A 26711-nucleotide genomic window follows, 5' to 3' on the forward strand; every position below is an offset into this window, starting at 1 on the left:
GACGGATGGTACTGGCCATGAGCTCTTCTAGATGATACCCTTGTTCCAGAACAGTCAGCTGCCACTCTTGAGGACTAGAAGATTTTCCAAGACCTCATGGGACATGGGTATCAGTGGCCTTAGAGATACCTATGCAGGTAGTGTGGGATATGCCACACAAACTCCTCAATATCCTGTACTTGGTACTGGGAGTCATAGTGATCCTGATAAACAAGGGGCTATTGGAGCCCATGAAAGCCTTATGGCAGACACCAGCATCACTGGCACTGACATCCAAATGGACAGCTAGATGGTACCAAGTCCTGGCTATTGGATATGAACAGAGTTCTATTTGCATCCAGTGGCCAATGAGCAATCCCATTAGAGCGGCCAGAAATTGATCTCTAAAGATGAGACGGTGAAGCACCTAAAACGCGGTGGCCAGAAATCCTACTCCACTTCGAGCTTCCTGATGAGGATCAAGAAAAGGAGTACTTGTGGCACCTTAGAGACTAACCAGTCTCTAAGGTGCCACAAGTACTCCTTTTCTTTTTACGAATACAGACTAACACGGCTGTTACTCTGAAACCTGATGAGGATCTTGAACTACCAGGTGGTCTTGGCAAAATGCAACCACATCAGCTGCCTGTGTCCTACAGCTATTTGAGAGGCTGCCACACGATTTCAGGGGTGACTTCCAGGCCAGCCTGGCAAAAGGTCATGTGGTGGCCAGAACTGCGTTGTAGGCAGCTTTGGACATGCAGGCACTGCCTCCAGGCCGATGGCAACAACAGTTGCAATGCGCCACTCCTCCTGGCTGGCCTCGGCAGACATATCTGAAGAATTTCAAACAGTTATTGAGGACCTGCCACTTGAGGGCTGCTCACTTTTCCACAAGAAGACTGATGAAGCAATGAGATCTGTCACAGGGTCCACTCACCATAGATGGTGCCTCCTCCTGGCCATTCAGGGACTAGCTCGTCTCATTCACTGCCTATGATGGGACCCCGGGGTGCAACCTGGAGTCTGGTATCCCTCTCATTCTGTGATGCTGTGTCAAGCCACAAACCTTGTGCAGGTATTGCACTTACCCAAACATCCACAGGCAGGGACACACTCAACTGAGTTACATTAATGCTTTCTCAGCCACTCATGAACCAACAATAGAGAGGCTCCAGCCAATTCCCCCCAGTTCCTCAGCCTTGCACCCCAGAACTGTATGGTCTAGCACTGGTCAGAATCCTGGTCAGCGTAAGTTCATTCCCTAGCCCGCCTCTCCCTCGATGTGGAGAGGACACACGCTAGCCTTTGTAAACTGAGCTGAGATTTCCCAAGCACTTCAACCAAAACACACAGTTTTATGTAAAATATGAAACAGATTTATTAGCTACAGAAAGGTTGATTTTAGGTGATTAGAAGTAGCAAATGTAGAGATCTAAGTAGGTTACCTAAGAAATAAAAATAAATTTGTAGTCTTGAGTTCTACAAACTAAACAGGATCCCTTCCCTTGTTCAAAGTCTTTGTTCTCCAGGTGTTGAGTTGGGCAGGGGGAGTGGCCAAGTGATGATGTCACTTTCCCTCTTTTATAGTTTCTTCCAGGTTGCTGGAAAGATCGTTTGACATGGGGATCAGGCAGTCCAAATTGGTCAAGCAGTCTCCATTGTCTACATGTTCTCTCTGAGAAGTCATCTGGGATAGCCATTGGGAGAGTGGATTCCCTTTAATGGGCCATCAGGATGCCTGGCTACTCCATTGTTATACCTGAAAGGCTGGTTGTGGGTGTTTCAACCTCACAACATATTTCAGTAACACACACATAGCAAAACTTCATAACTTCACATCCAATGATACCACATACAATCCAACAGAATATTAATATTCAACAGATCAAGACTTTTAAAACGATATTTCACAAGGCATATTTTGGACAAAACGTATCATAATCATATCACCATGGTGAATATGGAGGTTCCAAGGTGCTGCTTTGAGGTACAACGTGTTGCACTGCCCCTATGATACCAATTCCCCAGTGGCTGGTAAGGGATCCTGGGCCTGCCCTCTACTCCAGGTTCCAGCTCAGGGACCCTCTAATCAGCAGCCAAGGTCTGCACCCTCCTGAACCTTGCTGCCTTTTCCCTGAGCCCTTTCCTTACCTTCTGGCTCTCCACCCTTCACTTGGTTTGGCAGCCCCACAACTCCCTCCTCCCAGAGAGTAACTGTAGGCTTCTTGCCTATATAGCCCCAAACACACCTCCATTCTCCCAGGGAGTGACTGCAGACTACTTCCCTGCAGCCTCTCTCTGCTGTATAGAAGCCCCTCTGGTTCCTGCACAGGTGAGTTTCCCCTAATTATAGCTTTCCTCTCAGCCTGAATTCTCCCAGCTTGCAGCCTAATAGGTTAATGGTCCTGGGGATCTATATCCTGGCCTCCAGAAGAAGGCGCTTCAGACCCCAACCCTATCCATGACAGTTGTTCTTCCAGTATAGGCCATCTGAGCCCCTAGGTCGCAGGATGGCCTAGGTCGCAGGCAGAGGCCCTTGAGAAGAAAGTCTGTTTCGGGGGTAGGGGGATCTACCTCTCAGTTGCACCACCCTGCTTCAGCACCGACTAGGCAGCAGATCAGCAGATTTGACTCTGTGCCCAAGGACAACATACTATTCCTCCCACAATCATTGCCCTCCATTCCTTTCAGCAAACGTCTGGCTCACTTCCAACAGGCCTGGTCTAGCATCAGACTGCTGGGTATTGGAGGTGGTCCAGAGAGGCCACACAATTCAGTTCTTCTCCCTTCTCCACAACTAACCTTCTTCCCCATCCCTCTTCAAGGACCTGTCCCATGAATGTCTGCTTTGACAAGAGATGCAGTCCCGTCTTGTTTTGGATGCTATGCAGGAGGTTTCCCCTCAGTAGAAGGGAAAGGGGTTCTATACAAGGTACTTACTTAGTCCCAAAAAGATGGGGTTTCATCCAGTGTTAGACCTCAGACCATTGAACACCTATAACAAGAAACACAGGTTCAAGATGGTCTCCCTTGGCGTCAGTTATCCCCTCCCTAAATCAGTAAGACTGTTATGTTGCCCTTGACCTCAAGGATGCAGAGTTTCACAGTGCAATACACCCAACGCACAAGTCCTTTCTCAGGTTTGTGTTGAACAACAATCATTACCAATTCTGGGTTTTGTCCTGTGGGCTCTCTGTGGTGTCCCATGTGATGGTGGCCTATCTGAAAAAGATGAGTATCCAGGTGTTTCCATAATTAGATCGGGGTTCTCTTTTGGTGGCCTCAGAGTGGCTCTCCTATTTGGTGACTCTGATATTTTTTCCTAAAATACTTGGGGGCTGGAGCTTGAAGCCCTGTGTCCAGATCCTGAAGCCCCACAGATGGGAGACGGTGCCTGGGGATGGAGCCCAAAGCCGTGTGGCTGGAACCTGGGGCCTGCTGCCATGCACCCGGAGCCCTTCAGCCCCATCGCCCCCACCTCTGCAGGTCTGAAGCACAAATCCTGAGCCCCACAGCCCCTGGGAAGCTGGGGAAGTCACTGCCTGCCTACTCCTCCAGCGTTGTGCCCCAGGTGTCTCCGGAGGGGGGCAGGGTCCAACCCCTTCTGGCAACCCTAGCAACCAACAGCAAGGTGGTGCATCCAGGAGCAACAGGGAGGGGCTGCTGTTTTGCCACTCTTCCCCCCCACCCCATCACTGCCCAGGAGGCTGTGGCTGCAAGAAAAGCCCCTGGTGGCCACATTTGAGAAAGGCTGACTTAGATGACTGGCTGGTCAGGGACTACTCAGAATCTAAGGTCTGGATCAGAATCATGTCCATTTTCCAGCTGTTCACCTGCTGATGAATAAGAAGAAATCCATTTTCATAGGGATAACTTCATAATCTCACCCAGAATTCATAAGCTGTACAGATGGACACACCAAAATCATCAGACACTATTCAAGTTATTTTTCCTATTATTTGAAAGGTATCTTTTATTCAAATATTTACTAAGGATTTCGAGTTGTATATTTTTCTTTTTCTTGCTCTACACAAAAATGTTGTGTGTTCTCTTCTGGTTCTTCAGAGGAATTTGTGCAATATTCTATCTTTAGAATTATGCGGACATCTGCTATTCTGATGCACAAACAAGGATGTAAACAAAGAGTCGTGTTAGTTTCAAACTCCAGTAGATACAAAAGGGAAGAAGTTTGCTAAACAGTAGAGTACTTTCTTAGCCTCTTAAAGGGCATAATGAATTAAAAATGCTTCATAATCCTGCCTATTGGACTGGAAGATAAGGATGCAGTAAATTACTATATATAGGCAGTCTCCCATCTTCCACATGGGTTTTGTTTGTAACACAATGGCAACAACACTATTAACCTCTTGATATTAGATTGATCAGAAATTCCATCTAAGATCCTAAAGCCATATTTTCACTAGAGATTTTCTGAAAGTTTGACATCCTTGCTCTAGCACTGATGCTGTTCCCCTGTGGTAAAGCAGTAATGGGAGATGTAATAAGTGTGATATATAGAAGTACTGATAAATACCAAGGCATAAAGACAAAATACACAGTAAACAAATGACGGAAACCAGATTTTTGCTCTTAAATGTGGAGACAGTCACAACGCTATGCAAAGGGGTCCTTTACATGGGGCTGTATGCAAGCACCAGCCCATGAAAATGGTTGAAGAGGTGATGCTGAAACTTCAAAATGCAAGAGTATTACCAGTTTTGCATGCAAGCCGAGGGTTTTGGCAGGTCTGACTTGATAGGAAGTGAAAAATTGTTCACCTTTTAAGTCCCTTTTTTAGTACATATGTTTAAGTGAGTTTCCTTTGGGATTGCCTCGTCACCTTAGGTATACCAAAGGCTCATGTCCCAGATTTTTGAAGATGTGGATAGCGTGGCAGAACTTGATTATCAGCTGCTGATGGGCAAAAATAAACACCACAATGAGACTGAGCAATGTTCTGTAGCATACCAAAGAAGATAATCTTAAATTGACCGTAAACAAATGCCAGATTTCTTTGACTAAAGTTAGTTATGAAGGGCACATGCTAAGTTCAGCTGGGCACGAGATATAAACTTTTATGTATTGAGGCATAAGCCAGCTTCAAATTGCTGAGGGGTTAGGGAAAAATCTTTAAGAAAGTTGGGGGCAGTTATCTAAGCAAATTCATGCCATGATTAACACTGTGTAATAAAGAAGTGACATACAAGAGTGCTGTATGAGAGTGGTCATTATTTCTTATCTCCAGACATATGACATGGGTCAAGGTTACAGTTTCACTCCATCACATGACGTGGATCAATATCCACTGACACCAGTTGTCACTGTGGCAGAAGTTTTTTTAAAAAACCTTTGTATAACTGCAGCCCAACAGTCAGAATGTCTCACTGTAGAACCCGCTGATAATATATATTGTGTACAGAAAACATAAAAGGTGAGAGTTCATATTTACATTGCTAAAGTTAGCTTTGAGATCTGAACCAAATTACTCTGATTTTTTCCTTGCAGCTTCAAGGAAAGAAGCAGCATATTAGAGCCTTGCTAATTGACAGAGTCATGTTGCAGCATGAGGTAATGTACATTTCTGTACTACCAATTTTTACTTGCAGCTATACTAGGAAATGTTAATCTGTAACATCTTATTTAACTAAAAGCATTCTCAATCTCTACAATAACTTTCCCCTCTTAGATTTGTAAAATTGCAAATAGAGCCTGTGTCTAATTGGGATTTTTCTACTTCCTTTAGCTGAGAACTCTAACTGTTGAAGGCTGTGAATATAAAAATATACACCAAGACATGATTAGGGATCTTCTGTGTTTGTCTACAAGTTCCTATGGTCAGGTAAGAATATTTCTTCTGTGCTAAAATAATTCAGTCATCAGTTACATTTATTGAGTTTATTTTCAACTTGATATTTGCAGTGAAATGTAATGTAATATAGCTTTTAATTCGTTGGTAAAATTCAGTGTCACAGTATCTTTGTTTTTTATTTCCATTTCAGTAATGTATGAAACATTTAATTACTCACATAATTCTTTCCAGGGCTCTGTTCAATCCTGGTTAGGCCCAAAATTTGACTGATTTTTTTGAAATTTGCAAAAGTGTGTTTTGTCCTATGAATTAAAGACTTGCTAAAGTCAATAGCAGCCGCACACACTCATCCAAAACCAGAATTGGGACCATAGAATCTTTGGAGTTATTTATTAAACTTTAATCTCATTTGTATTAAGTGCTTAGCAAATGTGCCAGATTGACAGTTGTGGAAACTGAAGTCTTCAGGTCACAGAACAGATGCATCCCATGGCAAGACAAATGCACTGACTCACCTTCCTAAGACCTGCACGTTAGTAATTGAAGGGAACTAGGATATCACTGCTTTGTATATTCTTTTGTGTACTTGTAGATCTGTGGTAATGCTTATCTTTCTACAGGTCAGAAGTAAAGCTCAGCAAGCATTCTTCACAGCACTGGGAACATACAACTTTTGTTGCAGAGATATCATTCCTTTGGTTTTGGAGTTTTTGCGGCCAGACCGACACGATGTTACTCAGCAGCAGTTTAAAGTACTGTCTCAGTTACTTAATTTCAGATCTGTCTTTAGTTTGTGTGTAAGATTTTAATGGTTAAAATACATGTGGTATGGTGTAAAGATTTTATTAGCGTAACTTTGGGATGGTTGAATTACTCATGGTTAGCTAACCCTAAAGTGACTTAGGCAGTCATCCCAAAAAAGTGCTCATTAAAAATATTTTTATACCATACGCCACCTTCATGAATATACCCCATTTCATCAGGATCTCAGGAATTATGAATGCTTTATGCTAATAGCAGTTCACTTTTATATCCTAATTAAAAAAAAAATAGTACAAAGCAATAAAATCTCAGCATACTGTTCTTAGTTCAGTAGTTTTTTTAGCAATCCTAGTAGAGCAAGAAAGGAAGAACAAAGAGCTGATCAACAAAATGTTATGCTAAGGCTATGTGTGCACTGCCCCACAATTCAGGCTACAGGGGTGTGAATAGCAGCGCACACCATTAGTGTAATCCTGTATGAAGAGGATTACATTAATGCGAACTAGGAAACTTTTTTTGTGTGCCTGCAGTGTCCACACAACGGAGTTACAGCGCAACACTTTGATGCTCACTTCTGTTCATGCCACTCAGAGGCCGAATTGCAGGGCAGTGTAGACAAGCCTAAGAAACACAAGTTTGTAATTTAAACTACCATAAATAGGTTTGTAGAAAGGCCAGGTGTTTGTTTATTCATTGTGGTTATTGAAATGTGTTCTGTGGAAATAGTTCCCTCACAACCATTCTATGAAAGAGAAATCCAATTAGTCAATTAATCAGCACTACTTGCACATACTACTGAAATAAATATTTAATATGTCAGAATTGTGTGGAATATCTTGTATATATTAGAGATAAACTGGATGGTTTAATTTCAGTTCGTGTTACAATTTAATAATTTGTACAATGCAGAGCAACACATTTTTATTCTATATGAATGACTGCTTTATATAACTTTTAATATTACAACTCTTGTTTACTGTAGGGTGCCTTGTATTGTCTTCTTGGAAACCACAGTGGGGTATGCCTGGCAAATCTTCATGATTGGGACTGTATTGTACAGACATGGCCAGCAATTGTTTCTTCTGGACTTAGCAAAGCTATGTCTCTGGAAAAGCCATCTATAGTGAGACTCTTTGATGACCTAGCAGAAAAGATCCACAGACAGTATGAAACAATTGGATTGGACTTTTCAGTAAGCAAAAAAATTACTTAAAAGCTAACATCACATTCAGAGGCTGTTTGACTTATATTTGATAAAATGAGTCAGTCGTTTAATAAATTTTACATGTTTCGGTTTAGCTTTGACTACTAATATTGATGTATTGATTTCATTCTGATTTCCAGTATGCATAAATATAGACAAATATATCTAAGACTGGAATATTATAGATTTGAGTTTAAGATTATTAGAATTTGACACCTTCCCCCCTCTTCCCCACTTCCCCCCCCCACCCATTTTTAGAGGCCAGGTATGCAATGGGAATGAAAAATAACTTATCTTTTGGCTCTTGTCAGGTGTGGGCTCTCCAGATCAAGGTCGCTGTGCACTTGCAGGACAGTGTGGGGAAGCTTGCACTGTCAGTACTTGTGTTGTGTCTGTTCTGTTGTTAATCTAACAACTTTCACAATACTAAATTTACTTAATAAATGAAACATGAGGACAGAAACCATTATCATAAATATTTTACCATTTTTGTTTAACTATAAAATCACAGTTTGTGCATGGTTTACTCCATGCCTTAAAATATAGACATGTAATCATAGCTCTATCAGTATTTTAAAACTACTAAATTTTCCTCCATCTTATCATAACAAGACTACTGAGAGCAGTGATTCCTGTCAAATAACAAAGGAGCAACCTGAATTGCCTGTGTAGGCAATTTTGTAAAATATAAAGGGAGGCTTAGTCATATCTATGTGGAAGGGACAGTATGAGCACTTCATTTGACTGCCTTTCTGGGTGTCTCCTTTTCCAAAAGGATGGCTAGCATTCTTTGGCTGCTATTCAGTTAGAGATGTTTCCCTTCTCTCTCAACAGGTTCCAGACAAATGTGTCGAGATGGCCATTCTAATGCAAAAAGCAAAAAACCCAAGCGCCAGCGGGATGATGCTTAGTTCAGAAGAGATTCAGTTAGGAATTCAACGACAGAAAGAAAAGAATGCTGAGGCCTTGCAGTAAGTTAGATTGGTCTATGTAGACTTCATTAAGCATAATAGTTTTTAGTCGATAAACATATACAGTTCATGAGTGATGATGTAAACTTAACCTAAAATTGTTCATTAAATGTAGTATTCCAAGAGGATGTGCTATTTTTCGTCTGAGTTTTGAGGCTAATAAGAAATCATTATTTGTGACATCTATGTGTAGGGTTTTCTCTAGCAAAAATGAAACTGTTTAAAAGTAATCTCTCTTTCATAACCTTTTTTTTAATACGTTAGCCTACACGTGACACTGAACTCCGACCATCTTTCCTTCCATTGTTGCATCTTTTTAATTTCTTATTGTAGCTGTCTTTCTGTAATTCTTAACTACATTGGAAGGGACCCCATTGACTTGTATGAGAACCTGTATAGAATGGAATATTCCATATTCTCATCACCATAGTGCCTGAGCACCTTCCAGTAGTGTGTTAACAAAATGGCACTTCATCTCAAAATTTTGTACCAGTTATAGTTACTAGTACTTATTAAGATAATACTTCAGACTAATGAACGATTTTTTTTTCAATTGATTTACTTTGTGCATTTGACAGCTTTGTTTTCAGTCACTTTAATGTGTTTGTGCTGGTGTACCCCCTTCCGTGAGGTCTTCAAGAGGGTGCTCACCAATAACAGCAACAGTGCAGCTGAAACAGAAAAGGCAGCAGTGTGCCTGAGTATGAGACAACACAGTAATAAGAGAATATTGCTTACTTCTGGGGGCATTCTGCATGAAAAAATTAAAAATTCTGCACATAATATTTTAAAATTCTGCATATTTTATTTGTCAAAATAGCACAATATAATCACACCAGTTTCAATTACTTTGGTAATTTATTTCAAAATACTTGTCAGCAAGTATGTCTGTAACAATACAGACAACGAAAAAGATTCAGGAAATGTTTTTTGACAAATAGATTCCTTACTAGGCATATTTATGCAAAACTTTGAATAATTCATTTAAACTACAATACAGAGCTGTATTTCCCACCCCTCTCAGAAGCAGTGCAAAGTCTTGGGGGAGTCAAGGGTAACGGAGGAGCTGAGGGGGAGGAAAGGAGCCGGGGAGTGAACCTGGAAGATTGTTGGGTGTGGGTGGGGGAAGTATGGAACAGTTTTTTTGGGTGGGGTGGGGAGGGATTGTTAGGGATCCTCCCCCGTGCAGACCTTGGCAGACCCCTAGCCTCTCCCATTCAATCAGGCACATCTGCCCCTGTCCCCATGTGTCCCTCCAACCCCACTCAGGCACCCACTTCCCCCCCTTCCCATGTGGCCCTGCACCCCCACTCAGCCACCCCCATGTGGCCGTGCATCACCTCAGCCAGCCCCAGCCTGTGTGTCCTTGCACCCCCTCTCCCCGTACTCTCATATCTCTGTGCCCCCACTCAGCCACCCCCCTTCCCCGATGTGGCCCTTCACCCTCTCCCATGTGCCCATGTGTCCCTGTGCCCATACTCAGCCATCCCCCTTTCCCACATATGGCCCTGCATCCCCTCCCCTATCCCCATGTGGCCCTGCACCTCCACTCCCATTTAGCCCCTGCCCCAGTCTGTCCTCCCCCATTAGCAGTTATGAACCCCAGTCTGTAACCCCCCAGCAGTCCCATGTGCCCCATTCTGTCTGTTCCCCCATATCTCCTTTCTCCTGACCTGGCTTCACTGACAGGGCACTGCCAGGAAGGCAGCCTCTTCTTTTTCCTTATCCTAGCTGGGGCTGGCCTGGGAGCGGCTGCTTTGTTCTAGTACCACAGCAGCCCTTGGTGGTCAAAAGGCATAACTGCAGGAACTTTCCGGCAGAAGTTATTTTCTGTGGGGGGAAAAAAATTATGCCTGGCACATGAATTATGTGCACGCTCAGTGGCTCAGAATTCCCCTGGGAATAATTGCTGCAAATAGACAGAAGAGAAGGAATGGATCAGCCTTAAAGCAATGACATTGACATCTGGTTTGGAAATTCATTTAGAGAGTTGATGCTTGGGGGCAGTGTGGTATGGAGGGGTTGGAATAATGGAAACAGTTTCCCGGTCCCTCCATGTCAGACAGCCTTAATGGTGGAGTGTTCCCTGTCTCCATGGCAACTGGGAGCAGATGAGATCTTTGCTCAGGGCATGGGCTAAGGATCTCCCCATAGGAAGATGCTTCCAAGAAGCACACACTGCAGACTCCGGGTCTCCCTTTCTAGCAGAGATTTCACAGGATTTGTTAATTTTTTTTTTTTTTTTTTTTTTTTAACTAAATGCTCTGTTCCTTCATTGGTTTTGAGGTTTTTATCCTCAAAACTGCTAAATCTAGTCCCAACATTTTTTTATTTTTGGCTTTCTGAGGAGAGTTTGAAGGACACCACCTGTCCTCCCTTTTCCTCTCAGAAACGGGAGACAGAACGCCTCGGGAACCCAGCTCTCAGCTGGTATGTTGGCAAGGTCCACACTGAGACAGTTGAGTGGGCCACATGGAAGCTCCCTTCACTGAGACGAGGCCTGAATGAGTGGCATGGAACGGGGGATAAGTTTGTTTGTTTTTTTCAAACTCCCCTCCCCCTTGCACCTCTCTCCCCTTAGCTCTCTCCTAGGAATGAGGATTGTATTTCCCACAGCTTTCAGAGCAAGCAGGAAAGGTTCACTGGAGCCTCCTGAATCTTGGGGGAAGAGACACCCATAATAACCCCAAGGAAGAAATTCCTGTTCCCAACCAGCGTGTAAGTAAGGTTCATGCTGAGATGGTTGAGAAGGCTGCAAAGTATCCCCCTTCCCACAAGCTGTTTTACCTGCAAGGGCTCAGCTGCCATGAAAGGGGGCAGCTCCTGGGACATTTGATACTAATGAGTAGGGCCCTACCAAATTCATGGCCTTGAAAAACACTTCACGGACCATGAAATCTGGTCTCACCCCATGCTCACCTTATTTCTGCGCTGCCTTCGGAGCTGGGTGGCCTGAGAGAGGTGGCTGTTGGCCAGGCGCCCAGCTCTGAAGGCAGTGCCCTGCCAGCAGTAGCACAGAAGTAAGGGTGGCAATGCCATATCGTGCCGAGATCCAGCAGCAGGGAGCATGGGGTGAAGTGATACAGATCCTCTTCCAGCCATCCCACAGGAGGGCTACTGTTTTCCTTAGGACGACATGCAGGATACATGGCTGCAGATTGTTCTTTCAATCTCTCTGATAACACACTTTCCCCCTCCTAGAGCCTCGTCACCATTCTCTCAGAGGTCTGGCCCAGGGACTGGTGAAGGCTGGTGCTCACAATCAACTCGTAAAGGAACAACACAACGTCTTAAAACCTTTCATGAGAGAATCTCCCTTCTAGATTCTCCAAAGAGAAGTAGAAATATCTAAAACTGGTCTATAAGCGAGATACCTCAGACTCTCAGCTAAGCTTCCCAGAGTTTAGCATGAATGGAGATCTAACTTAAGAGGTGCTTATGTTTTTAGAAAATGAAAAATCCAAAAAAAACCCTCAAACCCTGCAAAGTTTACTCCTGGAGGAATTCTGCGCCATTGCACAAGTGCAGAATTTATGTCCCCTGCAGATTTCTTTGGTTCCCTGCAGAAAAATGACTTTCCCATAGATGAGAACTTGGATATAGCAGTGTCAACCCTGGACTATTAACTGCAGTCTCTGATTGTGCAGTTCTGTGTTCATCTGGGAGGCCATTGGGGGGTAGATAACTCCCACCTAAAAAAAAAACAAAGAAAAAAAAAACCCATATATAAAATCTACCTTAAACTAGATTTCCATAACAGCTTTTATGGGACTGATGCTTCCCCTGACTGTTGTTTGCTGCACATTCAAAACTTCCAAATATGTGTTGTTATCCTTCTAAATGTTTTGTTGGTAAGCTCTTTGGAGAGCATAGAGACAAAGCAGTCACTGAGGCTTTAGACAAGGAAATTGGTCCATCCCTTGTTCCAGTGAGAGAATCTTCAATCTACCTCATCTCAGCAAGTGTTCCCTTTTGAAGCTGCTGCTCTTGCAGGTTCCACATTAGGAGGAGGCTTTTTGCTACATTTCCGGAGTCGAAAGACTAAGGCCACCATTTCTTGGAAAACCATCCAACTCCAAAAGCTGCTCTTGATTTTTGGGTTTCCTGAGTCTGGGAAGATTCTCTCTTGCAACATCCCTCACCTAGATTTCCTATGAGGGGCATTTCAGGGTGGGCTCCCATCTGGGAGTGAACCACTCAGAAAAAGGGTGCTTCAGATAATATTTATCATGTCCCCAAAGTAAAATAAACCGGCACTGTCTCATGCTATGGACCATCAAACTCACTCTTCCATTTCCAGCAGATGATTCTTCAGAAATCTGGTATTTGTGAACAATTGCTAAGAAGTTAAATGTTCAGCACTACTTACAGAAGTAGCCTTGTTCATGTCCTGGACATAAGCCTCTACTCTGTTACTCAAAATTCTGTGCCAAGAAGGAAAGTCAGTGTCGGCCAGCTCACCAAGACACATGAAGAACCAAGGGAATGCCGTCTAGATCAGTTAGCCTTTCAGTGCGTTGCAGGCCAGTTTGGAAGCCTATTGATGGCTCTATTTGCATCCCAGTCCAGTTGGAATATCAAGAGGTGCTATGTGAGCAAGAGATACACCGAAGTGTAGGTTGTGGTCCCCTTATCTCAGAAGTGGGCTAAGTGGCCTCCTTTATGCTCTCCCCCCTGCTACTGATAGTAAAGATGGTAAATCAGATTGTGGAGGAGCAAGATCACAGTAATTGTAACTGCCTTCTCATTAACACTCAGGTCTTGGTTCTCAGACCCAATTTAAATGTAACTGGAACCTCCTCTCAAACTTCACACAATGGGGGGCTGATTCTGAGTCAAAATCCAGTGCTGTCTAGCCCATCACCTAGAAAGGAATCAGTCACTCTTTCTGAGAAAGTGATAAACATCCTCCTAGTATCTTGGAGGAGATTCACAGATATCTGTATATCACTTGAGGTGTAGATGTTGATGTTACAAGAGAGACACATCAGGGGACAGTCTGCTAAAGCTAAGGATATTCTGGTATTAGCCTGACCAGTGGACAGGTGGACAAGTCAGTGACTTCAGGCATATTGCACTGTAAAGAAATCCATGAGAATCTCTCCTCACCAGCACATAACAGATGGCTGAGGACCACCATTCTTACCAGTCCTCAGTCAAAACACAAATTCCTGTCATGATCTTGAGCTGCATGCTACAAATCCTAATAAAATTGCCTTACATCTTCACATTGGTAGGTCTCTTCCTCCTCTCCCTGAAAGTATTTTGTCTACTTGCCCCCTCCTGGTACCAAGGGGGTTTTGGAGCTTGGAATGCTCTCAATGAAGTCTCGGTTATATGCTCTGTCAAACATGGTAGTTCTGTAAACTAAGCAGGCCTCTGTCCCCAAGGTAACAGCAATCTTTCTTATATAATAGGAAGTGGTATTTTTGTCCTGGATGAAGCCAAATATCCTAAGGATGTAAAATTCATAAGCTCGAGGTAAACAAAGCCTACATCGGAATAAAAGTTTATATAGCAGAGGCATTTGGAGCCTGAGGTTCAACTCCTTATTACCACGTACCACTCACTCTGTGGAAAGAGCAATGATTTTTTGGAAAGATCACACATATCTTACTAGAAGGTCTGTAAAGCTACTACAGGACCTTCCATCCACATTTTTTTCAAACACTGTAGTCGACATTCTCATCCTCGCCGAGGCAGCATTTGGTGAAAGGGTGTTATAGAACAGCATTCCCCAGTAACTCTTATGTTCCTTTTCATACCTGCATGGGTAAATTAAACCCTTCCCTGCCTCCCAGGGATGAGTTACTGTTTTCTACATTCCACTGGGAAGATTATCTGACATGGAGGGAACTGAGGGAAAAGTCGGCATTAAATTCACAGGAAAGGCCTAAAACTCTAGGACATGCCATGTTATACAGTCTGACCCTTCCTTGGAGGACTCTGAATGGCATAAATTTTTCACTAAAAAGTGCTAGAAGAGCATTAAATTAAAAAGGGGGTTGTTAAATGAAGGGACACAAGAGACGAAAACAGTTGTATAGCTCATTTCTCCCTGGTGCCAGGGAACAGTGGCTAGTAGGGAGCTGATTACAACTCTTGATTGTGCATTGGTCCAGCATCTGGCACTGACTGACTCCCATTACGTCCTATACCTCCCCCTGGCATGGCTTTAAGCCAGGGCTGGGATCTGGCAAAGGAGCCTCATCATCAAGGGTTTACACACCAGCAGAAAGTTCCCCTTCACATGGGGAATTGTCCATAGTCCATGCGAAGTGGCCAGACAGGACTGAAGAATCTAAAATAGAGCACCTTTTATTGGTATGGTAAAGCATAGTGTATATCAGAGGTGGGCAAACTACGGCCTGTGGGCCACATCCGGCCTCCTGCCCGGCCCCTGAGCTCCTGGCTGGGGAGGCTAATCCCCGGCCCCTGCCCCGCAGTTCTCTCCTCCCCCACAGCCTCAGTGCACCGCAGTTGCAGAGCCACGGCCTGACCCAGTGCTCTGGGCGGCGCTTCTGTAGCGATGCCAGCCACCGGTGCTCCAGGCAGTGCAGTAAGGGGGTAGAGGGGGCTGGATAGAGGGCAGGGGAAGTCGAGGGTGTGGATAGGGGTCAGGGCGGTCAGAGGGCAGGGAACAGGGGGGTTGGATGAGGCAAGGGTCCCGGGGGGCAGTCAGGAATTGTGGGGGGGTGTTGGATGGGGTGGCAGGGGGCAGTAAGGGGTGGGGGGTCAGGGGACAGGGAAAAGAGGTGGTTGGATGGGGCAGAGGTCCCAGGGGGCAGTCAGGAATGAGAGGAGGGGTTGGATAGGGCGGCGGGGGGCAGTCAGAGGTGGGGGGTCTGGGGGTGGTGGATGGGGCAGGAGTCCCAGAGGGGCCGTCGGGACAGGGAACAGTGGGGGTTGGATGGGGCAGGAGTCCTGGGGGGGCCATCAGGGGGCAAGAAGCAGGGGGGGGTCAGATAGGGGGCAGGGGCTGGGCCACCCAGGCTGTTTGGGGAGACACAACCTCCCCTAACCAGCCCTCCGTACAATTTTGGAAACCTGATGTGGCCCTCAGACCAAAAAGTTTTCCTGCCCCTGGTGTATAGCCAGGCAGATTATAAAGCACATACAACTTCTCTCTTATACCAGCTTTAGGCAGGAAACTCTGCTGACCCTATGGAGTTACTCCTGGTTTCTACTAGTGAACATGAGGGTGAATCAACCTGCGAGCTTGTCAGTAATGTCAAAAACCGAGACTTGAATATTTTGATGATATGCAAGTTGATCTAATTGGATAGAGACCAACTGGTGCATTCTAGGGAAATGATACCCTGATTTTCACACCTCCAAAACACAGTGCAGAAAATGCCACTCAGCTGGGCAGACTAGCTGCCTTTTAAGGCCTTATCTGGACAGAAATTTAAAGGTATTATGTTGGATCACGTTAGTTAACTTACTCTAAAACCTAAACTTCTAGTCAAGACAAGACAAATTAAAACTTAAACTCAACCCTTTTAGCATATGCTAAAGTATAGCTTGCCATGTCTTGACTCGAGTTTTTAAGGGTTTTAATTAGACTTAGCTGACTAACATGATCCAACATCACACCTTGAAATCCTAGTCTAGACAAAGCCACAGTGTGGAGGAATCACCGTAATATTCCTCCCTTGACTCAACAGCGATTCTCTCCTCTCCACCCCTTCCTCTCAAAAAAATTAACATGACATATACACAGCATCTGCAGTGTTATTTTAATTACCAGACATTGTCTGTAGTATTTATATTTGTTGTGAGAATGAAGAGAAAATATAATGCCTTACTTTGTTTATGTAAAGATTCTTTTAAACACTTCTCTCCATGATGTCTAGTTGTTGACAGTACACTTCAAGTCTATATACTCATTTTACTTTTGTTTTTTCAGAAACTATGAAAATTTGGTCAACATGCTGTTAGATTGTGTGAATCAAAGAAATCTGTAAGTTTGCCTTTCTCTGTGAACTTTTTTGTGTGCTAGTTTTTCTGAATTAAAAAAACGCACAGTAAAATAGATAGCTTAGATAACTGGAAATAACACATGCAGCCTTTCCTGTACAGGACTGGTTAAAATGCAGTTTAGATCAGTAGTGATCAAAAAGTTGTACTGTCTAACATCTCATACATGAAACATATTTGGCCTTCGCCTACTTCTGGTGGACAAGAACCAACATCAATTGGAATGGATATAGGGGGACAGAAGGGCCATTTGTAGGGTTGTTCAACTCTCCCTCCCAATGGAACAGGGAAGTGTCAGGTCAACATGAGGAATCTTGCATTGCTGCCATCCACCCGATTCCTGTACTATAAGTAAATGTAGCCTTGCAGTAATTAGTAGTTGTTGTTTTCAGTATCTCTTTCCATTTCTAACAATTTCTGAGTACAATTATTTATCTAGCGTAAAGATGGCAATGAAGTGCAAGTACTTTTAAATTACTGTTAACGAGGTATATTATTTTTAAAATACTACTAGCTAAATAAAGATATGTGAGGTCTAATTCTCAGTTGCATTAAGGCAATTTTACACCAGTCTAACTGTAAAGAGCTTTCAAATGGATGCAATTTGCATGCACTTCAAGGCCCATTTTCTCTCCCCAAGTGATGTAGACAGGCCTTCTTTTAATAAGAATGATGCCCGTATAGTGTGGTTGTGGAATAGAACATTAGTTTTATGGTGGTTAGATACACCTTCTTAACAGATGGTTTTTTGCTTTTAGGTATATTTTTATAACCTTTTTTGAACAACAGCATTACATACAGCACTCCACTATTCATTGTATATGTTGTTTTTTAGCCCCTGGAAGTTTGAACACATAGGCATTGGCTTTCTGTCTCTCCTCCTGAGGGATGATAGGGTACTACCTGTCCGTGCCATAAGATTCTTTGTGCAGTGTCTCAACCACGACGCAATAGTGATTCGCAAGGTAAAGATGGCAAACTGATTAAAATTTCTTTTGCTATTTCAATCCCTGATCAAATGGTGGTGGTGGTGGTTGTTTGTTATTTAGAGGCTCCAGTTGGGGAGCAGGGCCCTGTTTACCCACATAAAAGTACATCCCTCAGATTGCATGTGATCTTGGGAGTCCTATGACAATGGCAGTTGATCTGAGGGCTTTTGAATGAGCAAAAATGTGTACTATTAATTTTGTTTATCCTGCTTGTCAATGAGACTTGGACACACTTTCAGCATTGTGGGAGGCTGGGGGGAAGAGGAAACTAGACGGCAGACTTCGTACTATGCACACCATGCGAAAGAGGTTTAATTCTATGTCTCATGCAGTGTTCCCTCTAATTTTTCCAACGTATGTGCAGAATGAATTTTGTTATGTGCACCAGTGTGGAGGTGATGTGTGACACACAACAAAATTCATGTGGCGGTGGGTGGGGCTGAGGGGTTTGGAGTGTGGGAGGGGGCTCAGGGCTGGGGCAGAGGGTGGATTGGGGAGGTGAGGGCTCCAGATGGGGATGTGGGCTCTGGGGTGGGGCCAGGGATGAGGGGCTTAAGGCTGGGGCAGAGGGTTGTGGTGTGTGGGGGGGTGAGGGCTCCAGCCAGGGATGAGGGGTTTGAGATGCAGGAGGGGTCTCTGGGCTGGCACAAGGGGTTGGGGTCTGGGGGGAGTGAGGGCTCTGGCTGGGGATGTCGCCTCTGGGGTGGGGACAAGGGTTGGGGTGCAGGCTGCCTGGACCTACAGTGGGGAGAGAGGGCCTACAGCGGTAGCTTCGGGGCTGGGGCCGCGGGATAAGCACCTCTCCCCCAGCCACAGCAGGTCCAGGGCTGGGCTGGGTTGAGGCCGGGGGAGGGGCACCTCTCCCCTCTGCGGCAGGTCCGGGGACTGGGGGAGAGGCATCTCTCCCCACCGCAGCCCTGAGTGCCTGCATGGCGCTTAATAGGTTGCTGCGCGGCCATGCAGCTTAGAGGGAATTTAGGTCTCATGTTCTCTGTGATGAGGGGCCTGAGATGACTGTGGAGGAATTAATCTCATCTGCTGGTGTGACTAAGTGCCACATGATGATGTTGACTGACTTTTTAAAGGGAGTGCCATTCACCTGGGAGGATGAGTGACTATGTTCTGAATGACTAGACAAATCCTTGCACTGAAAATGTGAAATGGATGAATTAATCCTCATTCTCCTTTTCAGATGGGTATCTCAGCTGTTGCTGGCATCCTCAAGCAGTTGAAGAGAGCCCACAAAAAGGTGTCCCTCTGCCCTTATGAAGTCAGTAAGTGTTTAATAAGAGATTTCAGATCCTAAATACCTAAATTTATCCTGAAGCTTTCAGGAAATATATTTTCCCACCTACCTTACCAATAGAAAACACATGTTCTCTGTTATTATGGTATAAACAAAATGGGTAATCTAATTAAAACATTTTTCACTTGCCTTTAAAACAAAATGTGTTCACATCTCACAAGTAGATGTGTACTCGTAGTTTATTCAGCTGGTTGTAGGGAGGGTCGTGTGTGTGTACATATTTTATATATAGACACAGGGCCTGATCCTTCTCCCTTTGAAGACAGTGGGAGTCTTGCAATTAACTTGAATGAGAACAAAATCAGACTTGCATATACTAATAGGTACCTCTGCTTTCTGTTCATTCCTTATTCTTTTTATGATCCAGATTATGATGAACACTATGTATAAACAAATATTAAATAACATTCTTTTTATATTATTTCTGAATTTGTCAATGTGACAGATGACTTTTCTTGGTTCCATGAGTCCTATGAACTCAACATTATTTATTGTAAAGGTAAACATTTTAAACCTGAGTTCAAGATGTTCTTTCCCTTTTTATGCATGCATACATTACAAAAAGGAACAGGCAGAAAAACTTCACCTGTCCCTTAAACATGACCTCACAGGCTCGAGTGTTGTTTAAGTCATTTTCACTACAGGATTTCAGTCTGCTGTTTTGGCTCCTCTCAGTGGTGCTTCACAGTACATCACACATGAAGGAAAAATCGAATCTCTTCTTAATATTGGTAGGGGTTAGTTAAAGTTGTAAATCTTGTGATTTAATAGTATCTTTGTAACAAATTTTCTTGGTTTAAAAAATTGATGTGTGAACAAGTTGTCTCCCTACTTCAAACTATATGCTTATCCCTTTCTCTATTGCACTACCTGTAACCAAAACCTTCCTAAAAACTAGATATGGAAAATGAACTGGAAGCTGGAAGAGAAATGTAAGCAGAACTCCTGGAGGATGAGCAGCATTCAAAGAAGTATTTGAAAGAAAATATGTTTGTCTTTTAAACTAAACACCCAAACAAGCTTTACAGATACCGGTCCCGTCTAGACTAAACTTCTTGGTTGTGTTGTACCTTGATTGTAAGCACAAGTATGTGCTCCATGACTAAGGTTGCCACTGTACATGTTTTCCCAGGGTCATCAATTTTTTTTTGATGTAGCAGTTCCAGGCAGTTTAAGTCGTGCGGCTCTTGTAGGCACTCTCTGCCAAGTTGTGACCCGCCCACGGATTGTCTGCGTTGCTTGGGAGAAACCCATATCAGCGAAAGGTAAAAGATCTGCAAGTCTTTCAAGCCCCGGACTAAAAAAGAAAGGGACATTAGGCTCCGGGCCATCCTATGGAGTTGGCGCTGGCCCCAACCCCGGCACGCCGCTCCGAACGGGTACCCAGCACCATGGCGTCAGTACATGGAGACCTTCCGGTACCATCATCCAGTTGGCACCACTCCCTGTCCACGGGGCACGCCAAGAGGACCGGAAAGACTCCCTCTTTGCAATGGCTCCGAGGGAAGTCTGGGACAGAGGCTAGGCCCATGTTGGGTAGTCCTCGATCCCCATCGGGCCCTAGGCCTCTGACTCATGTTGAGCAGAGTAGCCCGGCCCCTTCGGAGCAGGCCTGTCCAGATGTCCGGATGCCATCTACGCCCGAAACCCTCCAGGCAGCCAGAGATGTCATGTCCATGCCGGTGCCTGGAGCTCCGCCGACGTCAGCCCCATGCTCCAGAGGCAAGCCGCCTCTGGGATCACCACAGTCGCCACCGGCCCGGTACTGGTCTCAGTCGAGGGAATGTTCCCGACACTGCTCACCGCCTAGCAACCATTCAGGCCTCAGTCCATGTGGATCGCCCTCAACGCCAGCCAGACTGTCTGGATGGGTGCCGTCCGACTGGGACTCCCATCACCACTCATCTAGGTGAAGCGAATATCGACGGGACTGTGGCGGACGTCGCCAATGGTCCTCGTCTCGCAGGAGGTACCGCAGTTGGTCGCTGCACGATCATCAACACTGTTCCCGCTCGGACTCCCGTTCCAAGTCTCTGCCAAGGCACCATAGCCCCAAGTGTTGATCGCCCTCGTCTCGCCGACACGGGTCCACCTGTTGAGGCCATTCGCAGAGCAGCTACAACCATCTGTGCCACTCCTCCGCATCAAGATCAAGGTCCCGTGGCCGACGTAGATCCCGGCACCACCGATGCTTCTGGTCCAGAGGCAGCAGCGGATCATACGCCAACCCAGCCTCCCCTCAGAGCCGCCCCTCTACAGATCAAGCTAGCCAGCCCGAACAGCCGGCTGGCTGGACGCAACATTGGCCAGGGCTTCTCTCCCACCAGACAAGTTCGACACCCTGAAAGGGCTCATTGACTCGGTCACAGGGTTCCCAGTAACAACAGCCAGGGCTTGCCCGCAACTGCTGGGTCACATGTCTGCGTGCACATAAGTGGTCCGTCACGCCAGACTCCGAATGAGGCCTCTCCAGCTCTGGGTGGCCTCGCAATTCTCCCAGGCCACGGACAGAATGGACAAAGTCCTCACCATGCCGAACTCAGAGATCACCTCCCTGCGGTGGTGGTCCTCCCCAAATAACATGCTCCAACGGGTCCCGTTCAGGGACAGGGCCCCATCGTTGGAGCTGGTGTCCGACGCGTCGGACCTGGGTTGGGGGGCCCATGTGGGGAACTTTCAGACCCAAGGCCTGTGGTCTCTACAAGACCTACCGCTTCATATAAACATCAAGGAACTCAGGGCGGTGCAACTGGCGTGTATGGCCTTCTGCTTGCACCTGGAGGGCAAGGTAGTCAAGGTCCTCACAGACAACACAGCCTCGATGTTCTATATCAACAGGCAAGGCGCGGCCCGATCCTCTGTCCTCTGCCACGAAGCCCTTAGTCTATGGGACTTCTGTATAGCCTATGACATCTACCTAAAAGCCTTCCACCTGCCGGACGCTTGGAATGTGAGGGTGGATCGCTTGAGCAGTGATTTTTTCCTCTCAGCACGAGTGGTTTCTACACCCGGAAGTGGCTCGCCAGGTCTTCTGAAGGTGGGGTACTCCCCAGGTGGACCTATTTGCGACATGGCAGAACCGACGATGCCCCCTGGTTCTGCTCTGGGGGGGCCTAGGGAGGGGCGCTATCTCTGATGCCTTTACCCTGTCCTGGTCAGGCCAGCTCCTCTATGCCTTTTCCCCATTCCCTCTGATCAGCAGGGCCCTGGAGAAAATAAAGACAGACAAAGCCAGGGTCCTTCTCATTGCCCCGGCGTGGCCCAGGCAACACTGGTACGGGACCCTCTCGGGGCTGGCGGTAGCTCCACCATGGCAGTTGCCACTCCGCCTGGACCTGCTCTCTGAGGACCAGGGCCGCATCCTCCATCCCAACCTAGCAACGCTTCACCTCACGGCGTGGCTTCTCAGTGGTTAGGTGGCAAGGAAAGAGCGTGCTCAGAACAGGTTCAGTGCGTCCTCCTCAAAAGTAGACAGCCCTCCACTCGCAGCTCCTATGTGGCAAAGTGGTCTCGGTTTTTGAGATGGGCGGCAGACCAGGGTGTTTCCCCGATGGCCATCCCAATCCAGCTTATCCTTGATTACCTCCTCCACCTGAGGGTCCAGGGACTGGCGCCCTCGTCAGTCAGGGTACACTTGGCGGCCATATCAGCCTTTCATCCCCCAGTGCAAGGGCACACGGTGTTTTCCCATGCTATGACCAGCCGGTTCCTTAAGGGTTTGGACCATCTCTACCCGTATTCCAAGCCCTTGGTTCCACAGTGGGACCTAAACCTGGTGCTGGCTCATCTCCCGGGGTCCCCGTTTGAACCACTGGCCACTTGTTCATGGTCTCACCTCTCGTGGAAGGTGGCCTTCCTGGTAGCTATCACGTCGGCCAGGAGGGTCTCGGAGCTCACGGCCCTAACCTCCGAACCACCGTATACAGTCTTTCATAAAGACAAGGTCCAGCTCTGCCCACACCCTGCGTTCCTCCCAAAGGTGGTCTCCGCCTACCACATGGGTCAGGACATTTTTCTGCCAGTCCTCTGCCCCAAGCCTCACGCAACTAGCGAGGAACGCCGTCTCCACACGCTTGACGTGAGGCAAGCTCTGGCTTTCTACCTCGAGCGGACCAAGCCGTTCAGAAAGTCTTTGCAACTGTTCGTCACCTCGGCTGAGCACACGAAGGGTCATCTGATTTCCACTCAGCGGCTTTCTAAGTGGATCGCTTTGTGCATCCTTTCCTGTTATGAGCTGGCAGGGGTTCCACCGCCGCCCATTGTGAGGGCACACTCAACTCGGGCGCAGGCCTCGTTGGCTGCCTTTGTGGCCCACGTCCCCATCCAGGACATTTGTAGGGCCACCATGTGGTCTTCAGTTCACACATTCACCTCGCACTATGCGATCGTCTCCCAGGCCAGGAATGATGCCAGGTTCGTCAGGGTGGTACTCCGTCCCGAGAACTTGTGAATTCCTACCCACCTCCAACAGATATAGCTTGGAATCACCTATTGTGGAATACACATGAACAATCACTTGAAGAAGAAAAGACAGTTACCTTTTCCGTAACTCGTGTTCTTCGAGATGTGTTGCTCATGTCTATTCCACATCCCACCCTCCTTCCCCTCTGTTGGAGTTGTCTGGCAAGAAGGAACTGAGGGTGGGGGGAGCGTGCAGCTCCCCTTATACCGCGCCATGGAGGTGCCACACCAGGAGTTGCTGGGGCGCTCCCCCCATGGGTACTGCTAGGGGAAAAACTTCCGGCACCGGTGCACGTGGCGAGCGTGCACACCTGTTGTGGAATAGACATGAACAACACATCTCGAAGAACACTAGTTACAGAAAAGGCAACTGTCTTTTCTTGAAATGGCTCTCTCATGAAAAAGCTGATAGTAAATTATAACTGTGTGGGTATGTTAACAAATATGGGCTTGTGAACAAATCTAATATAACATTAATACATCTTTAAAAATAGGTGGCGTCCCCAAGCCTTCCAGCATTCAGGCTGGTGACAGACCTGATAACCAGTGGCTGCATTTCGATTGTGAAAGTTTACCAAAGACTAAACAAGCTTGGGAGTCGTGTTGTTTTGTGGAGAAAACACACTGGGGATACTATACCTGGCCTCAGTGAGTACTATTAAATTATGTGCATTGTGGGCAAAATTGTGTAAGAAAAATAGAAAGTTTGACTAATACTGTTGAAGTTAAAGGGACGCTATTGGGTCAAAAATAATATTTTTAATTTTCTTAACTATAATTAAAACTGAAAATTTTAAAAATCCATTTTCCTTCTTATTTGTGCTACTTGTTTACTTTTTGCACTTCTCCTGGCTTGGACAATGAAAATAGTCTCCATTTCCATGTTTATTGCAAATCAGTTTCCAGCCAGTTGTGATGTGAGCTTTTTGTGTGCTGCAAACATTGTGGGGAATATTTTTTGTTTAACTATTTCTGTTGGAATTGCATCTGTTGGTCTTGGATTTTGTAAAAGCTTGTTTTACAATCAATCATTAAAAAAATATTGGGGGGCTAAATTTTCCCCAATGATGCCCTTTTTTAACGCTAGGTTTGAGAAGTGTTTATGATTGTCATCAAATTAAGCTTTTGTCACATGCTATGAAAGTATAGGAGAAGATTACTGAAAAGCGTGTATATGGAATGGTTGAAATGTGAAAGGGTCAGGGGATTCATGCTGGGAGGAACACAATTAGTGACATATTTGCTCTATTAATCCTCATGGAGAAGTTCAGAGAAAAGAGACAGCAACTGGGTTTGATCTTTGTGGACTCGAAGAAGGCATACATTCGTCTGATTAGAGTAAAGTTTGTGACAGAGGTGTGCCAGAAAGTTTTATGTCCATCTAAACCACGATATGTATGATGAAGTGATTACCGTAGTCAAAACTAAATGGGGCTACCGTAGAGAATTTCCAGTAAACATTGGCCTACACTGCGCATCAGCATTGAGCCCCTTTTTATTTGCAGTTGTTATGGACTTGATGAGAATATACAAAGGGAACCGCTTTGGAACATGCTGTTTGCTGATGACATAGTAATATGTACAGAAGATTGTGAAACCTGGCAAGCCAGTTTTGAACAGTGGCAGCATTGTTTTGAGCAGGCGGGGCTTAGCGTCAATGTCGGTAAGACTGAGGATATGATGAGTGGGGGAAAAGGACTCAACATAGAGGATATTGCAGGCAGAGAGATTAGAAGAATAAAACAATTTAAATACCTAGGATTACTTGTTGTTGACGATAGTGCCCTCATGAGTGATGCCCAGCATTACACTAAAGCTGTATGGTGCAAATGGTGGGAGCTGACCCCAGTTCTCTGTGATAAAAAAATGCCATTAAAGTGTATAAAACTGTATTTGACCCATCTTAATGTAGAGAAGAGAAACTTAACCAGTCACAAGAAGATAAATCAGTATGCTCTCCATCACAGAAATGAAGATGTCAGGATGGTCAGATGGTTGGTCACTTCAAGATAGAGATCAGAACGAGGTTGCAAGTGGCCTAATGTGGGTTGCTCCAATTGAAGACAAGTTTAGGGAGGCTATTATACATTGGTATGGGCATATCAAACAGATACCAGAGTGTTAAAAAAGTATGATGGCTCTTGCAGTGATTATGGATGGAAGAGATCCGAAGGGGAGACCAAAGACTCTTTACATGGGCTGGATATCAGCAGATGTCAAAGAGATCAGTCTGCACAACAGCCTGGTTTACAATCATGTGTTTTGGAAGAAGGCTATAAGTGTCACCAACCCCAAATAGTGGAGGCAAGAGAGAAGAAGGTTTCAAAAATGTTTAAGATATTAGAAATTTGCTTTAGATTTTGGTGTTCGAGTCCACAGATTTAATTTGATATCAGTATATAGAATGTCGAGAATTAGCAGAATTGTTTTTTGTTCTTTCATTTATTTTGGAAGTAATGCTAATATATATTTCCTCTAATATTTAGAAATATGGTAGTTTATGCTTCTGCTGAGCAACAACCAAAGCTCGGGAGGAGGAGAGAGGAGTTGGTAGAGGTAAGCATGCTAGGATTTTTTTTTTTTTTTTGAGAGTCTGGATTGTTCTGATTCAAGACTGGCACAGATTATTTGTGACTTTTAAGTCATTAGAGCACCGAACAATCATCAAGATAATGTTTGAAATAAGTTGATGGCCATATTGAATGGCTGATTACTAGGGCTGTCAATCATAGTGAATGCATACAATTAACTCAAAATAAATTAATGCTTGAATCACACACCAGGGCGCTGTGCTTAGGGAGGTGCCGCTGCCTGCCTTCTCCCCCGGCCGCCCTGCTCCACTGCTGCTCCCACCTCTTCCTTCTCTCCCCCATGGAGCTGCCCCTGGCCAAGCTGCTCTGGACCGGGAGACTGCCTTCTGCCTGCTGTGCAGAGCAGAGGGGTTGGGGGTGGGAGCTGATGTCTGGGTGTCCCTGTGTACCCATTTGCTGCTGATCTGGGGCCAGGGAACATGGGAAGCATGGCTGCTGCTGCTGCTGGCCTTAGGGGTGGGCAGGCTGGGCCAGGGCACCAGGGGCACCTCTGGAGCAGGGGTGCTCCTCCTCCCCCCACTTCTCTGCTCTGCAGCCACCTCTGCTTCTACTCCGCACACCCAAGGTGCTCAGCACCGGTACCCTCCTCTCTGCTGTGCAGAGTGGGCTGGGGGCTAATGTTGGGGTTCCCATCTTCCTCCCCATGTACCCAGTCT

The 26711-nt window shown here is 45.6% G+C and overlaps 1 protein-coding gene across 4 annotated transcripts in view; it reads left to right on the plus strand.

Annotated features, from left to right (window-relative positions):
• The window catches only part of PSME4 (proteasome activator subunit 4), a 209455-nt gene that overhangs the window by 121912 nt on the left and 60832 nt on the right, over window positions 1-26711 (plus strand). For all 4 annotated transcript variants that reach the window (XM_037895876.2, XM_037895877.2, XM_037895875.2 and 1 more), the window contains 10 exons: window positions 5488-5550; window positions 5726-5821; window positions 6412-6543; window positions 7536-7745; window positions 8592-8728; window positions 16638-16691; window positions 17544-17673; window positions 18890-18971; window positions 23959-24112; window positions 25951-26020. In XM_037895876.2, the coding sequence (XP_037751804.1) occupies window positions 5488-5550; window positions 5726-5821; window positions 6412-6543; window positions 7536-7745; window positions 8592-8728; window positions 16638-16691; window positions 17544-17673; window positions 18890-18971; window positions 23959-24112; window positions 25951-26020 (1128 nt within the window). The remainder of the gene's footprint in view (window positions 1-5487; window positions 5551-5725; window positions 5822-6411; window positions 6544-7535; window positions 7746-8591; window positions 8729-16637; window positions 16692-17543; window positions 17674-18889; window positions 18972-23958; window positions 24113-25950; window positions 26021-26711) is intronic.

The sequence above is a fragment of the Chelonia mydas genome, chromosome 3, assembly GCF_015237465.2.
Source record: "Chelonia mydas isolate rCheMyd1 chromosome 3, rCheMyd1.pri.v2, whole genome shotgun sequence".
Lineage (NCBI taxonomy): Eukaryota > Metazoa > Chordata > Testudines > Cheloniidae > Chelonia > Chelonia mydas.